Source organism: Solanum verrucosum, unplaced genomic scaffold, assembly GCF_900185275.1.
Source record: "Solanum verrucosum unplaced genomic scaffold, falcon-dt-bn FXZP01000069.1, whole genome shotgun sequence".
NCBI lineage: Eukaryota > Viridiplantae > Streptophyta > Magnoliopsida > Solanales > Solanaceae > Solanum > Solanum verrucosum.
In genome coordinates this window covers 885,693-900,203 of record NW_026020102.1, presented here as the reverse complement: position 1 = coordinate 900,203, position 14,511 = coordinate 885,693, and the positions used below count along the sequence as shown (strand labels likewise).

General features: G+C 37.6%; 2 protein-coding genes across 2 annotated transcripts; both read left to right on the top strand.

Moving 5' to 3' along the window:
* The first annotated feature begins 10,513 nt into the window (after window positions 1-10,513).
* LOC125825074 (uncharacterized) lies at window positions 10,514-11,182 on the top strand. Its single transcript, XM_049504420.1, has one exon. The coding sequence runs from the start codon at window positions 10,514-10,516 to the stop codon at window positions 11,180-11,182; it is 669 nt and encodes a 222-aa protein (XP_049360377.1).
* Window positions 11,183-11,253: 71 nt separating this feature from the next.
* On the top strand, window positions 11,254-14,254 carry LOC125825073 (uncharacterized). The gene is made up of 9 exons (XM_049504419.1): window positions 11,254-11,381; window positions 11,802-11,868; window positions 11,948-12,280; window positions 12,400-12,541; window positions 12,644-12,714; window positions 12,808-12,936; window positions 13,344-13,519; window positions 13,716-13,955; window positions 14,056-14,254. Exons 1-9 carry the CDS (start codon window positions 11,254-11,256, stop codon window positions 14,252-14,254), a joined length of 1,485 nt encoding a protein of 494 aa, XP_049360376.1.
* The last annotated feature ends 257 nt before the right edge of the window (window positions 14,255-14,511 follow it).

Genomic DNA, 14,511 nt, shown 5'->3' with positions numbered 1-14,511 from the left:
ATGGAATAGATTGTATCCTGAACAGACAAAATTTTTTATTGTTGTCTTTCTTAAAAGACAACTTTTTGTTGTTTCCTTTTGCTGTTAGGATAGCTTCTCCACATAAATTTTGTGGTAAGCCTGCACTTATAAGTAGTGTAGCCATCATTTCCTTCAAAGTTTATTTTTTTTCAATTATGCAATTCCATTAGATTGAGGTGAATAGGGAATTTCCAAACATATTTATGCAAAAGGATACTTATACTCTCCATCCCTATTACTTTCTATATTTTTCTCAACTAATTTTCAACTTCAATATTATATTTCCTTAACGTTTCTATTGTTTCATCCTTACCATTCAACAAATAGAGATAATCATATCTAATGCAGTTGTCAATAAAAGTTATGAGATACTTTTCCCACCACGAGATGGTGTTGACTTCATACAAAAAATGTCAGTGTACATTAACTCTAAGGGATTAGAATTTCTTTTAAAGATTTATAAGAATGCTTAGCATACTTAGATTCTACACAAACTTGACATTTTTATTTATTGCACTCAAAGTTAGACAACACTTTTAAGTTGGTCAGTTTTCCTTGCAAGGTTTTGTAAGTGACATGTCCCAAGTGTACATATCACAAACAGTTTGATTCAAGCAAGTAAGAACAGATAAAAAAAATTGAGTTTGAAAAGCTCTCAGTAAGGTAGCTTTTTCTAACAAATAGTTTGTTCCTACTTATTACAATTTTGTGTGTTACAAACATTGTTTAGAGTCAGCACCTTGTCATTGATTGTTACAAAACTACCCATGAACATTGTTTCATCGGGTTCAATAAAGACAATATAATCCAAATGCTTCTTTACATTATACAACAAATGACTATTCACCAATATTTATGTCTATAACATAGTTATATTTTAATAGACATATCTTTTCATGAAAAATCACAACATTTTAAGTGATACTGTTTCATAAAAAAACATAATTATTTTGAAGAAGTATACATATATATATATATATATATAGTCTCATACTAGTCATACCATATACTAGTAAAAGAGAAACTCAACGACCACAATATCAAATATACTCCAAGAATTTTGTTGGTATCACATAATACAAAAGTATCATTGAATTTCATATCTTGTGCTATAAATTTAAATTAGACAATAAGTCTAATTTTTATCCTTATCATAAGCAAAGAACCCCACATTTTAAATATGATCTCAAAAATATTTTTTGAGTGTTTAAAAATAGTTTTTCCACATATTTTTTCTCATACTATCTAAATGCCATTGACAATATGAAGCCTCTTTTAAAATATTATTCTACAAAAGAATTATAGTGCTTCAATTCCCTTTGACGATCTATACACAATGTCAACGTTTATTCCATAGAGGCACCTATTGCAGGCACAAAATCACAATCTTTAAGTCCATTGTCTTTCTTTTCTATCACAATTAGACATACCACTTAGTATTTAAAAAAGTAACTATAAAGACAAAAAAAATTGTACAATTTGTTTCTATTTAACAATGAAGTTTGTAGAAAACCAAAAATAACACTGACTTATTAGGTGAAGTTTTATATTCGTCATACAAGTTGCATTAACAACCACAAAAGTTTTTAGACTACAAAAATCAAATGTCACACGGAATATCAAACTACGAAAGTGTTTTTTAGTATCCAAACAGAATAAAACATATTCTTAGTTTATCACATAAATATGATTTTATTTTCAAATAGCCTTCCAACTATAACATTTTTACATACTATCTTATCAAACTTAAATATGCATATCTCATTCTAAAAACTAAAGAATTTTAAAGGCAACACTATTTGTCCAGAAAAATTCATTCAAAAAACATATGATTTGCAGATCTTTTTTCCAAAGACACACATGATAAATATCAAAAGAGTTAACTTCTAGAAACTATTTTCCTCCTTAAATAAATAACAAGAAGGTTATGTGGTGTAATCTTTAACCGAAATACCACCGATTCTTCTAGTACATTCTCAATTCGACCATGCTAAACAAGTTACCGAATTTTGGAGAAGTAGTGCATTAATCTTCTACTTCCATGATTTGTTTCCCTCAATCAGTAGAATACAAGAAATACCAATAGTACAACAATTTCCTTAAGATTGTTGTTCATCATGTATTCTTAAGATAGTTAGAATAAAAACTTTGAGGAACTTAATAAGAAACAACAATGTTTAAAGTGAATTTTCAAAACTAGAAAATTAAAACAGTAGAGAAAATAGAATAAGAAATAGATTAGAAACAGTATAAAAAATATTTTTCTCAAAGAAAGAAAATCGAGCCAACTGAATGCACAGTGTCGCCTTAAGGAAATTATTTCCCTCAAGTACCCGAGGTTAATGGAATATATCCTCCCATAATAGAACAATCTTACTCACCGGTGTATCGATACCTATGACCACAGTGTCAGCGAACCACTCAACGACATTAAAGTACAATTAGAATACTAGATTTATTAGTAGAAGAAGAAGTCCAAAAAATTGGTTATTTTAAAATAAGAAGAAAATCCTCTATTTATAGACAACAAAGTGTAGTGTGAACAGATGCGTAATGTGCCTTATCGGAAATGTCACAAACCTTTGAAAAGTTACAATTCTTCGGAAATGTCACAACCATTCCTAAAAGTCACAATTCTTCATAAAAGTCACAATTTTTCATTAAATTCACAACTATTCATAAAAGTCACAACTCTTCATTTTCCATTCACACCTTTTAAAAACCTAACACAACATTTGCAGGAAGTTGGACAAGGCAGGTAAATGGTTTCTTATGAAAAAAATATTGTTTAAAAGTTGGGTGGGCAATCGAATACTAAGATAAGTTACATGTTGAAAATAAAACGACCAAAAACTTGAACAGAGAGATGCCTCGTGATAAAGTATTTTGGCAGTTTCAACAATATGCCGACGACGACGCTCCGCTATAGCCATTCTTTGAAGTGTATGAGGAGGTGATACAAGGTGTTCAAGTCCATTTAAAGTGAGATATGGATCAAAACCTTTATATTCACCTCCTCCGTCAATATACAGAGAGATAAGTTTTTGCTTAAAATATTTTTCCACTAAGGGATGACACTTAGAAAAAATGTTTTGATCCTCATGTTTGTTTTTAAAGGTGTACAACCAAATATACTTGGTGTAGTGATCAATGAACACGCAATAATGTCATTTTTATCAAGGGAAATGATAGGCAATGCACCCCACAAGTCACTAAAAAGTAGTTGTAGTGGAGCAGTACTAATTAGAGATAATGGAAAATAATGAGCTTTATATGAACAACAAGAATTACATAAAGTAAACTTATATTGGGATGAAACTGGAAGAGAAAAATTATTCAAAACAAAATTCAAGATTCTTGAATGGGGATGGCTAGGGCAATAGTTCCGGACTTGGCGAGGAACCGTTGTATCGGCAACTTGAACAATAAGTTTATTAACAGTGAAATTGGGCCATTCATACACTCCAATCCTATTCTGATCTGAGACTAGCGACGCCCGCTTTTGCAAGTCCTTCACAAAGAAAGAAAACAGGAAAAATTCAATGGATGTCAGTTTATCTTGACAAAATTTTGATACATAAATAATGTTTTGTTTGATAGCAGGTGCACACAGAGTATCAGTTGGTCTAGAAGCACTATTTGATACAACTAATTCAGTAGAACCATGATGTGTAATTGAAATTCTTTTACCATCGCCCATAGCTATGCCTTCTGAACAATGATATTCATCCAGATTGGTAGACTCTTTTATGACATGATGAGTAGCACCGGAGACAATAATCCATTGATTTTCTGCAACTTGGTTACCTGAAAGAAAATTGGCCTTTGCCTCTAAATGATTATGAGACTGTGACTGACAAACATTAGGAGTATGAGTCTGTTTATTGCATAACTGACAGTGAACATGGTTATTGATGTAACGCCCTTGCGTAGGAGCAGTTGTACGATTGTTCGAACGCCACTGTAAGATGTTGTTGGGTCGATGAGCAGTGTGGTTGTTGGAATTTATAGATCTGTTGCGAGTTATGGCACTAGTATTTTTCCTCACTTCCTCATGTCTGAGAAAGAGATGATAATCAATTAGTTTTGCATATGACTCATCATAAGAAATGATAGAATCTCTTGCTCGAATTGCAGTGGAAATCTCACAAAAATTGGACCCAAGACCACTCAGAATTTTCACAACCAACTCATCGTTAGTGATTGTAACTACAGCAGTAGCAAGCTCATTGTAGAGAGAGAGCACTTGATGAAGATAATCAGCTACTGGATAGGAGTCCTTTGATAGACGCGCGAGCTAGTTACGAAGGCTAAATATTTGTGTTTGGGACTTGTTGGCATAAGCAAGATATACAGAATCCCAAGCAAGTTGAGCAGAAGAGGAAGAACCTATAGTTGCAGTGGTTGTCGGATTGACAAAAGCCATGATGGCATTCTAGATCAATTAATCTTGATGGAACCAAAGGCTATAGTTGTGTTTGCGACCTCTCTATTATTTTGTGTGATAGTTGTGAAGGAGCTGGGGAAAAACCATCATGATGGCCAAACAGATTTTGCTCGTGCATGAGTATGGAAATTCAGGCCTTCCAAGTAGACGATTTTGGCTTAGATGAGACACAAGATTAAACTGATCAACAACGTTAGAGTTGCTGCTAGTGGTAGAGTCCACATTATGGACGTTCTCAGTCATGTTAAGAGAGATTTTGTGGTGGTAGTCAGAGGATCAAAAAAAAAGCTCGAAAGAGTTAGACGAGAGCTCTGAAACCATATAATGACTTGAGCAAGATGAAGCAAACGATTAATTTATTAATCAATTATAAACTGAACTATATACGTAAACAAAATAACAGAGTCCCTTCTAAAGTGGAAACTATCCAGAGATCAAGGAAAATAAAATATTAGATTCCTAGAGTAGTGGAAACAGAATAACTAACAATACAGTAAAATAATCTACCTATACAACAGTAACTATAAGAATTAAGAAGTTATAAATAATGTTCTAATAATATACATCTGCATTATATATAAGGTTGTTAAGGAAAGATATTTCTATAGGTAAACATCCATGAAAAATGAGATATACTAGCTAGCTTGAAAGATATTGGTGACTTTAATAAGTTGATAGTATAAATATGTTTTTACCAGTGTGCTCCTTTTGTCACAATTAATGAGGCATTTTTTTTGCTTTGTGAGTTTCAAACTAGGTGAACTGATCTTGCGCATATTTATATGCTTAATTACTATTATTTGCCCACATGTACCTTGTGTTTTGAGAGTATTATTTATACTATTTGTTATGTTGTGATTGATATTGTGATGATCGCACTTTAAGACATGTGAATAGCCTATGCAAGAATTTTCGAATAGAGAAGAAAAGAATGGATGCAACTCCAAGGAGCTTGATGTTATTTCTTGAAGGTGCTTGGTTGTTTCTTTGAGAAATTGGAGCACTAATTAGTGGTGTTCGTTTGGATCCTTCATGCTTAAGAAAGATCTCATGGTCAAGCAGTTTCTCATAAAGTTCTTCATTAGGCGATCATTGTTTCAGGCAACCGGATGGCTGCAGAGATAGTGTTATAGTCGGGTTCAAGGCCTTGGAGGATTCTCACATTAAGTAGCACAGCAGTGATTGGTGCTCCACCGATTGCAAGTTCATCAGCAATTGAATGTAGTATCAGGCCTAGAATCTTTGGTAATACTATCTAGTTAATCTTGGAGACTGATAATTCATGTATGTGATTTATTGGCGAAGGTAGTGTGCAGGGATTCCCAAGCTTTGCATGCTGATGTGACTGTTGCAACAATTGATGCAAGTGTAGGTTCCATCGATGCTAAGATGGTGTTTACGACAAGCTGATCTTCTCGAAATAAGTTCATATAAGGTGGATTCAGAGTGGTTTCATTGTTTCCTATAAGTGAGATTGGAGGAGCAAGAGTTGTGCCATCAAGATGACAGAAAAGGTTGCATAAGCAACGACACAAGTGCCTTCTAGGTGGTGAAGTTATGACTACTGGCAAGTTTGATGGGTAATTGAAGGCAGGGTTAAATTGCACGATGACAATGTTATTGGTTGTGGTATCTGCATTAACAACAGTGGTATTGGGGACAATTTTTCCATGAGATAGCAGTTAGGATTAGAGGGAAAAAATTGGGATCATACCCGTGTGAGCTTTTAGAGCCCGGATACCATAAATCAACTTATACTACTAGAATGAGATGTATTATGCATTATTCATAATCTAATGCAGAATATATATATAAGTGTTGATACATTAATGAGTCATAAAGTGATACAACACTAATCCTAGTTGTACAAGAGGATAAAATCACGCTATATCTCTTTTACAATAAAGGTTAAGAATTCAGAAAAATCTGGAAATTATATATTAAGAAATAATTTTATATATATTGTCTGTCTTTATTATACAATGATGCTTTTAAACTTATGTGCTAAATTGGCCCTTAACATGATAATAATACTTGAAGTTAATCATTACAAAGTAGTAATATTTTAAATGCTTGAGGGTATGTTCTGGCAAAATCCTGTTGGATATTCCTTTCCATAATAAGTTGCATCTTATTGGATATGTCTTCCCATAAAATCATGTCGCATTAGGTCTACATGAAATTCTGATCGAGCTCCCTCAAATATCAAAGAATTCTTTTAACTCTTACGTACTCAATTCTGAAAAGAAATTATCATCTCCACTATATGTATCAGTATTAACACCTTGATGACTCATGAATTGATGTTGATCATGCTGCTAATCTTGAGTGATGTGCCGCGAAAGCTTGGCACATTTGATGCTTAAAAATAAGGATTAAAACTAGAATCAAGTGTATTTATTTGGATATAATATGTTTGGTAGTGTTGTACAGGTGAAACAGGTGAAAGTGAAATCAGATAGAAAAGAAAAAGAAATCAGTGCAGGTTAATTGAAGGAAGTAAAGACCACGGACGACTTCACGAGCCGTGGTCTTCATTACGGGTCGTGGTGCGAGTTGTGATTCTAATCCAGTGCTTGGGGTTGGAAGAGTTGAGATTTGGTAGGAGCAAGGAAAGATCACGGCCAACCTCACGGACCATGGTCATCATAACGGTATGTGGTTGTGCTCGTGAAGTTGAATCAGTGCCTGACCTTTGGGAAGATGGAGTGCATGAGCAACCAAGTGAAGACCACGGAAGGTTTCACGGGTCGTGGTCACTATAACGGCCCGTGGTGGTGATTGTGAAGATGATCCAGTACCTAGGCCTCGAAAAGTTAATTGGGAAGTGACCAAGTGAAGACCAGGGGCACCTTTATGGACCGTGGTCAGTTCCATGACCCATGGTAACGTCCGTGATGCATGTTCCAGTGTTCAAGCCTTGAAGACTAAAGGATGAGGAATTCTAAGGGAAGACCACGGAGGGCTTCACGGACTGTGAAGCCCTTGACGGGTCATGGAAGTGGTTGTGAAAGGGCCCAACAGTTCAGTCCTACTTCGAGTAGGACTTTTTTTAAAAACACTTATTTGAATTAATTAGGTCGTATTTACATTTTTATCTTATCTTTCAGTGAATGACGAACAAGTTTCGATAATTCATAGCTTTTGGTTTCAACTTTGGATTTGGAATTAAGTTTGATTTCAATTTCGGATTCTTGAAATATCAAAGTGGTTTTGATTGCTTATTCTCGTAAGTACTTTCTAACATGTTTTCATTCTATATTTCTGAATATTTACGTGAAATCATGAGTGGCTAAACACCACAACTAGGGTTGTGGGATCCATGACGAAATTCTAAGTGGGATTTCGTAAAACGAGTGAAAGGCAATTTGTGGTTACAAATCGTAGTCTAGTTTTCATTATTCATATGTCTTGATGAGTGGACGCATTAGGTAAAGCATGTATCTATCATTTGTTCAAGAGAAAAATGATAGTAGGAAAAAGCTGAACTAAAAATGATAGTAGGAAAAAGCTGAACTAATATAACTAAATGGAGTTAAAGTTCGAGTTCGAGAGAAAAGAATCTTAACACCCTTGTAGGCGAGGGTAAATCATATAACACTCTGGGACCGAGAGGATTTGAGTGAAGATTATCTGAGTAGACTGAGAAGTATCAGATATAGTTAACACGCATGTAATTTGTAGACGTAAGTTGCCTGAAACTCAATTATGCAAGAACGTTAGATGCAACGTTATGGGAAACACAATCCTAGTTTTAGTTAATTATTGAAACAACTGCTAAAACTGATATTTTGTTAATTGCTCAAATCAATTTTAGTTTGCAACTTAGATTTCTGAAGCATTACTGCTTAACACAATTTTACTTCCCACAATTGTTTATTTAGGAAATAATAACGACATTTGGGAAAAAAACACGACAATGAAATCATTTATGTAAAGAAATTCTCTGTGGGATCGACCTCAACTCACGTTGAGTTCTATAAATTGACTTCGACCATTTATATCTCTTAATTGAGGTGTAAGTTTGGACGTATCAAATTTTGCCACCGCTACTGGGAATTTTATTTGAGAAGTGTTTTACTAGCTTTTATTCTAAGTGTAGTTAGATTTCCTAATTTTACGTCTAGTTCTTTGTTTGTGTCTCTTTCAGGTGACTTCGATTGTGTAAGCCAAATACGAGAAGTAAGGAAGCCCCATTAGTCCCATACCACCCAGAACTCAGGAAGACAATTCGAAAATGGTGAATGCACAAGAACTTGAGGCACAAAGACTGAGATTTGGATTGGAAAACCATCGCAAGAGGTGTTCAGCCAAATGTTGTGAACAATCAACCTAGGGCAGTGGACGAGAACATAGCAGTGAATGGAATCATTCTTCCCCACTGCCAACCAATAGCTCCAAGGGGTAGAGCACAACATCCAGCTCACATGATGTATGAGCAGGATGACTTAGACTTGGATGAAGTTGGAGCCACGGGAGCGATAGTGTTACTTGCACTGCCTCCAAGTGTAAAATACACAATCACCAGCACTATGATTCAACTGTTGAATCTGAAAGGTATGTTCAGGGGTGCGGTTGATGATGATGCTAATCAACATTTGATGAACTTTGTGGAGATTTGCAAATCGTAAGAGATTCCTGGAGTAAGACAAACAGTGATGAGGTTGAGGTTGTTTCATCTGTCTCTTAGTAGAGAGGCAGCCAACTGGTTGAATGAGATGCAGGTTGACTCAATCAAGACTTGGACTGAGTTGAAGGAGGCTTTCGTGGAGCGATTCTTTCCAAAATCAAAAGAGCTACAGATGAAAGACGAGATCAGTGCCCATAAGCAGCTACCAGGAGAAGCGATGCATGACACTTGGTGGAGGTTCAACCAAAAGCAAAACAAATGCCCAAACCGTGGTCTCACTAAGAGACATCTAAAACAGGCATTTTACAGGTCTTTAAATTATGTCACTATACATGTTGTTGATATAGTGTGTGGAGGATCGTTTATAAGGAAGCCATTCTCAGAGAGCATGCAACTAATGGATGAAGTGTCAAACAATAACAGGGCATGGTACACCAAGGATGCAAAAGTAGGAGATATGGGGTACATATTTGAGCTGTTGCTGAACAAAGGATGAGAGAAAAGGAAAGGGATCAGGATATGGCACACATGAGGACCCAAATAGATCTACTAACGAAGCATATTGTCGCCAAGTTGAAAAGGTAAATGTTGTGAGTCAACCAAATATGTATGAAGATCAGGACATCAATCTAGATGAGGAGGCTAATTATCAAGGCAACCAAGAAGGTTTCCAGAATTATAACTCAGGCAACCAGGGTTACGATTATGGAAATGCAGGTCGAAACTAATCCAGGGAAGGCCAGTATGATAGACCAGCTAATAGAGAGCAGTGAAACTGGCAGAATAGATATGGGTACAGGAATGATCACAGTGGTGTGTATGTTCCCCCAAGTAATAGAGAATGATCGTTGTGGTGTGTATGTTACCCCAGGTAATAGAGACCGGGCAAGTGGTAGTTCCAGCGGGTCTAAGCTAGAAGACATGATGGCCAAGGTGCTCCAAAATGTTGAATCAACTGATGCAGGGGTAAAAGAGATGAAAGGTGAATTCTCTAGTATGAGTCAACTGGTAGACTCTCACACCACATCCATCAAGTAGATTGAGCAGCAGTTGGGGCAACTTTCAGCGTCATTAAATCAGAGGAAAAATGGGTCACTACCAAGTGACACAATCCAAAATACCAAAAAAGACGGGCATTGCATGGTTATCGCCACCATAAGTGGTAAGATCCTTACTAATCCTATTTTTGCAGGTACTAAACATGAGCAGGTGTTGGAGCAAGCTGGAAGAGAGCAGGATGAAGCTGAGCAAGTAGATGACTTGGAGGATGCTCAACCAATAGTTAAACAAGTAGGAGCTAAAGAAAAAGAGATTGAAGGAACCTTGTCGTTATAACAAATCCCAAGACCACCTCTTCATTTCCCTCAAAGGCTTAAAAGAAAGTTGAGGATGGGAAATTCGCTAAATTCATCACCATGCTGAGACAGTTATTCATGAACATACCATTGGTGGAAGCCCTTGAGCAGATGCCACGATATGCCAAGTTCATGAAGGACTTGGTCACAAAGAAAATAGTTGTAAGTATCGATCTAACTGACAATGTTCATCACTGCAGCACTATTTCTACCAGGTCTATGGTACAAAAGAAAGAGGATCCGGGTGTATTTACCATAGCGTGCACTATCAAATCTATTGAATTCGCAAAGGCCTTGTGTGATCTAGGGGCTAGTATCAACTTGATGCCGCTAGCCATCTGTAAGCAACTGGGGTTAGGAGTTCCAAATACCACAGCGATAAGGTTAATGATGGCAAATAGGTCAGTGAAGCGACCTGAAGGAATTCTATGTGATGTTCTTGTGAAGCTGGACACGTTCATCTTTCCTGCAGACTTTGTGATCTTAGATTGCGAAGTGGATTTTGAGGTTCCCATTATTTTGGGAAGACCATTCCTGGCCACTAGACGAACATTGGTAAATGATGAGCAAGGAGAACTAAAGTTCAGACGCAATAAGAAAGAGGTAAAGTTTAATATTTGCAGGTCCATGAAGCAGCCATATGATATGAATGTGGTGTCTGCAATAGCAGTCTTCGAAGAACAGAAATGGGAGCAACCATTGAAGAGAGGATTGTTGTCGAAACCTTAGCTGCAGTGCTGATAAACTTTGAAGCTAACTTTTCGTCCGACTATGTAGAGATCGTAAATGCTCTGTAGGGTATGGGAGCACACTCTTATGCTCCAAAGAAATTGGACCTGGATCTGGAAAACAGGCCAAATCCTCCAGAAAAACCATCCATTGAGGAGCCACTTGTGCTGGAACTGAAACAGTTTCCCAGTCATCTGAGGTATGTATTTTTAGGAACTAACAACACTTTACCTGTGATTTTGGCTACAGATTTAAATGATGAACAGGTCTAAGTTGTGATCAAAGTGTTCATTAGGTTTAAAACGGCCATTGGGTAGACCATTGTTGACATCATAAGGATACCTTCAAGTATATGTACCCATAAGATCCAACTTGAGGAGGACTGCATCCCAAGCATTGAACACTAGAGGAGGTTAAACCCACCTATGCTAGAGGTGGTCAAGATAGAGATAATCAAGTGGTTAGATGTCGGGGTGGTGTACCCTATTTCTGATAGTCATTGGGTCAGTCCAGTGCAATGTGTGCCCAAAAAGGGTGGTATGACTGTGGTTGCAAACGACAAGAATGAGTTGGTCCCGTAAAGGCCAGTCACTAGATGGAGAGTGTGCATGGATTACAGGAAGCTGAACAAGTGGACCCTGAAGGATAACTTCCCGATGCCTTTCATGGACCAGATGCTTGACAGGGTTAGCTAGAAAAGGGTGGTACTGCTTCTTAGATGGATACTCTGGATACAACCATATATCAATTGTTCTTGAATATCAGGAAAAGACAACCTTAACATGTCCTTATGGCACATTTGCGTTTAAACGCATGTCATTTGGACTATGTAATGCACCAGCAACGTTCCAAAGGTGTATGATGTCTATCTATTCAGACATGGTAAAAGACACTATAGAGGTATTTATGGATGACTTTTCAGTGTTAGGTGATACATTTGATAATTGTTCGCTGAATCTTAGAAGGGCCCTACAAAGGTGTGAGGAAGCCAACCTAGTGCTGAACTGGGAGAAGTGCCATTTTATGGTTAAAGAAGGCATAGTCCTTGGGCCCAAGGTGTCAAAAAAGAGGATAGAGGTCGACAAGGCCAAAATTGAGGTGATTCAAAAGTTTCCTCCACCTATTTTTATGAAGGGTGTTTGGAGATTCTTAGGACATGCCGGATTTTATAGGTGTTTCATCAACTCCTTCTCCAAAATTGCACACCCATGTGCAAGCTTTTGGAGAAGGAGGTGAAATTTATTTTTGATGAGGCATACCTTAGAGCCTTTGAATGCCTGAATGAGAAGTTGATTTCTACCCCCGTGATCATTGGCCCAGATTGGGCAGAGCCATTTGAGGTGATGTGTGATCCAAGCGGTACTGCTTTAGGAGTAGTGTTGGGATAGAAGCACAACAAGTTATTTCATACGATTTACTATGCTAGTAAGTCACTGAATGGAGCAAAGCGAAACTACACAGTTACTAAACAGGAACTGTTGGCTGTGGTGTATACGTTTGAGAAGTTCAGAGCTTATTTGATGGGCACCAGAGTGATAGTCCATACATACCATGCAACTCTGAGATACCTCATGTCAAAGAAGGAAGCCAAACCAAGGTTGATCAGATAGGTGTTACTTCTTCAGGAGTTTGATTTTGAGGTAAAGGATAGGAAAGGTTGTGAGAACCAAGTGGTTGATCACTTGTCGAGGTTGGAGGCTGAAAAGAAAGAGGAACTCGAGCTACACATAAATGATTGGTTCCCAGATGAGCAGGTATTAGCCATTACTCTTGATCTTATTCCTTGGTTCACTGATTTTGCTAACTATGTCGTTAGTGATTTGATGCCTAAGGGGCTGACTTATCAACAAATGAAGAGGTTCATGCATGATGTGGGTAAGTGATTTTTGGATGAACCTTATTTGTACAGGGTATGTGATGATAGCATCATCAGGCAATGTGTTCCTGAAGCTGAGATGTTGCATATTCTAGAAGATTGACACTCCTCTCCGGTAGGTGGTCATCATGGAGTGCCCAGACAGCCCACGAGATACTTCAGTGTGGGTACTACTGGCCCACAATTCATCAGGATGCGATGGACGTAGTGATGAGTTGTGATGTATGCCATCAACAAGGAGCCATCTCTCGGTGCCATGAGTTACCTATGACACATATTCTGCAGGTGGAGCTGCTTGATATGTGGGCAATCGACTTCATGGGCCCATTTGTGAGCTCCTATTGGCAGAAATATATACTAGTTGCAGTAGACTATGTGTCCAAATGGGTTGAGGCAGTTGGTTATCCTGAGAATAATGGTAAGAGTGTTGCTGGTTTTCTGAAGAAGAATGTCTTCTCAAGGTTCGGCACACCCCAGAGCTATCATCAGTGATGGTGGTTCTCATTTTTTCAATAAGGTGTTCAGCTCTCTCCTGGCTAAATATGGAGTCAAAAAGCACAAGATAGCAACACCCTATCACCCACAGACCAGTGGCTAAGTGGAAGTCTCCAACAGGAAAATTAAAGCAATTCTGGCTAAAACGGTGAATGCCAACAGGACAGATTGGGCACAAAAGTTAGATGATGTTTTATGTGTATATCGGACTGCTTTTAAGATGCCTATTGGTATGTCTCGATATCAATTGGTGTTTGGAAAGACATGTCATTTTTTGGTTGAGCTTGAGCATAAAGCACTTTGTGCTCTACAAAAGCTGAATCTTAGTTGGAGCGAAATAGCAAACATGAGACTAGATCAGATTAATGAGATGGATGAGCTCCGTTTGAGAGCTTATGAGAGGTCTGCACTGTACAAAGGAGAGGATGATATTGTATCATGACAAGCATATTGAGAAAAAAAGCTTCACTCCTAGTGACTTGGTGTTACATTTCAACTCCAGACTTTGCCTGTTTCCGAGAAAATTGAGATCCAAATGGTCAGGACCTTTTACGGTCACTCAGGTGTTCCAGTCGGGTGCGATTGAGCTTGAAAATGACAAGGGCAAGAGGTTCAAAGCCAATGGCCAGCGAATCAAGGCATACTTGGGTGTTCCGGAGGATGTGAAGATTATGCAGGAATGTAAAGTTGATGAAGTCTGAGTAATCAAGTAACCTGCATCGTGCCACAACGTTAAATGGTGCGTTGCTTGGAGGCAACCCGTTGGTTGTTTTGATTGGCCATGATCTGAGCCAACATCTGAATAGTATTCCTGAATTCTGCATTTGAAACTTCCTGATCTGGGACTAAAGGAGTTGCGTTCGCGTTCCTGGCATTAGCTCTCCTAGCGTTAACTCTATGAGGAGGCATGATCACCAAAACTTAGAAATCGAGTTAGAATGGATTAGATCATACATTA

Bases quoted from the DNA above. Each gene is read 5' to 3' on its own strand.
- LOC125825073 (XM_049504419.1), top strand. From the start codon at position 11,254: ATGGGAGCACACTCTTATGCTCCAAAGAAATTGGACCTGGATCTGGAA. The intron at 11,382-11,801 runs GTATGTATTTTT...CATGGATTACAG, and splicing joins CAGTTTCCCAGTCATCTGAG to GAAGCTGAACAAGTGGACCC. The intron at 12,542-12,643 runs GTACTGCTTTAG...GAAACTACACAG, and splicing joins GGTGATGTGTGATCCAAGCG to TTACTAAACAGGAACTGTTG.
- LOC125825074 (XM_049504420.1), top strand. From the start codon at position 10,514: ATGCTGAGACAGTTATTCATGAACATACCATTGGTGGAAGCCCTTGAG.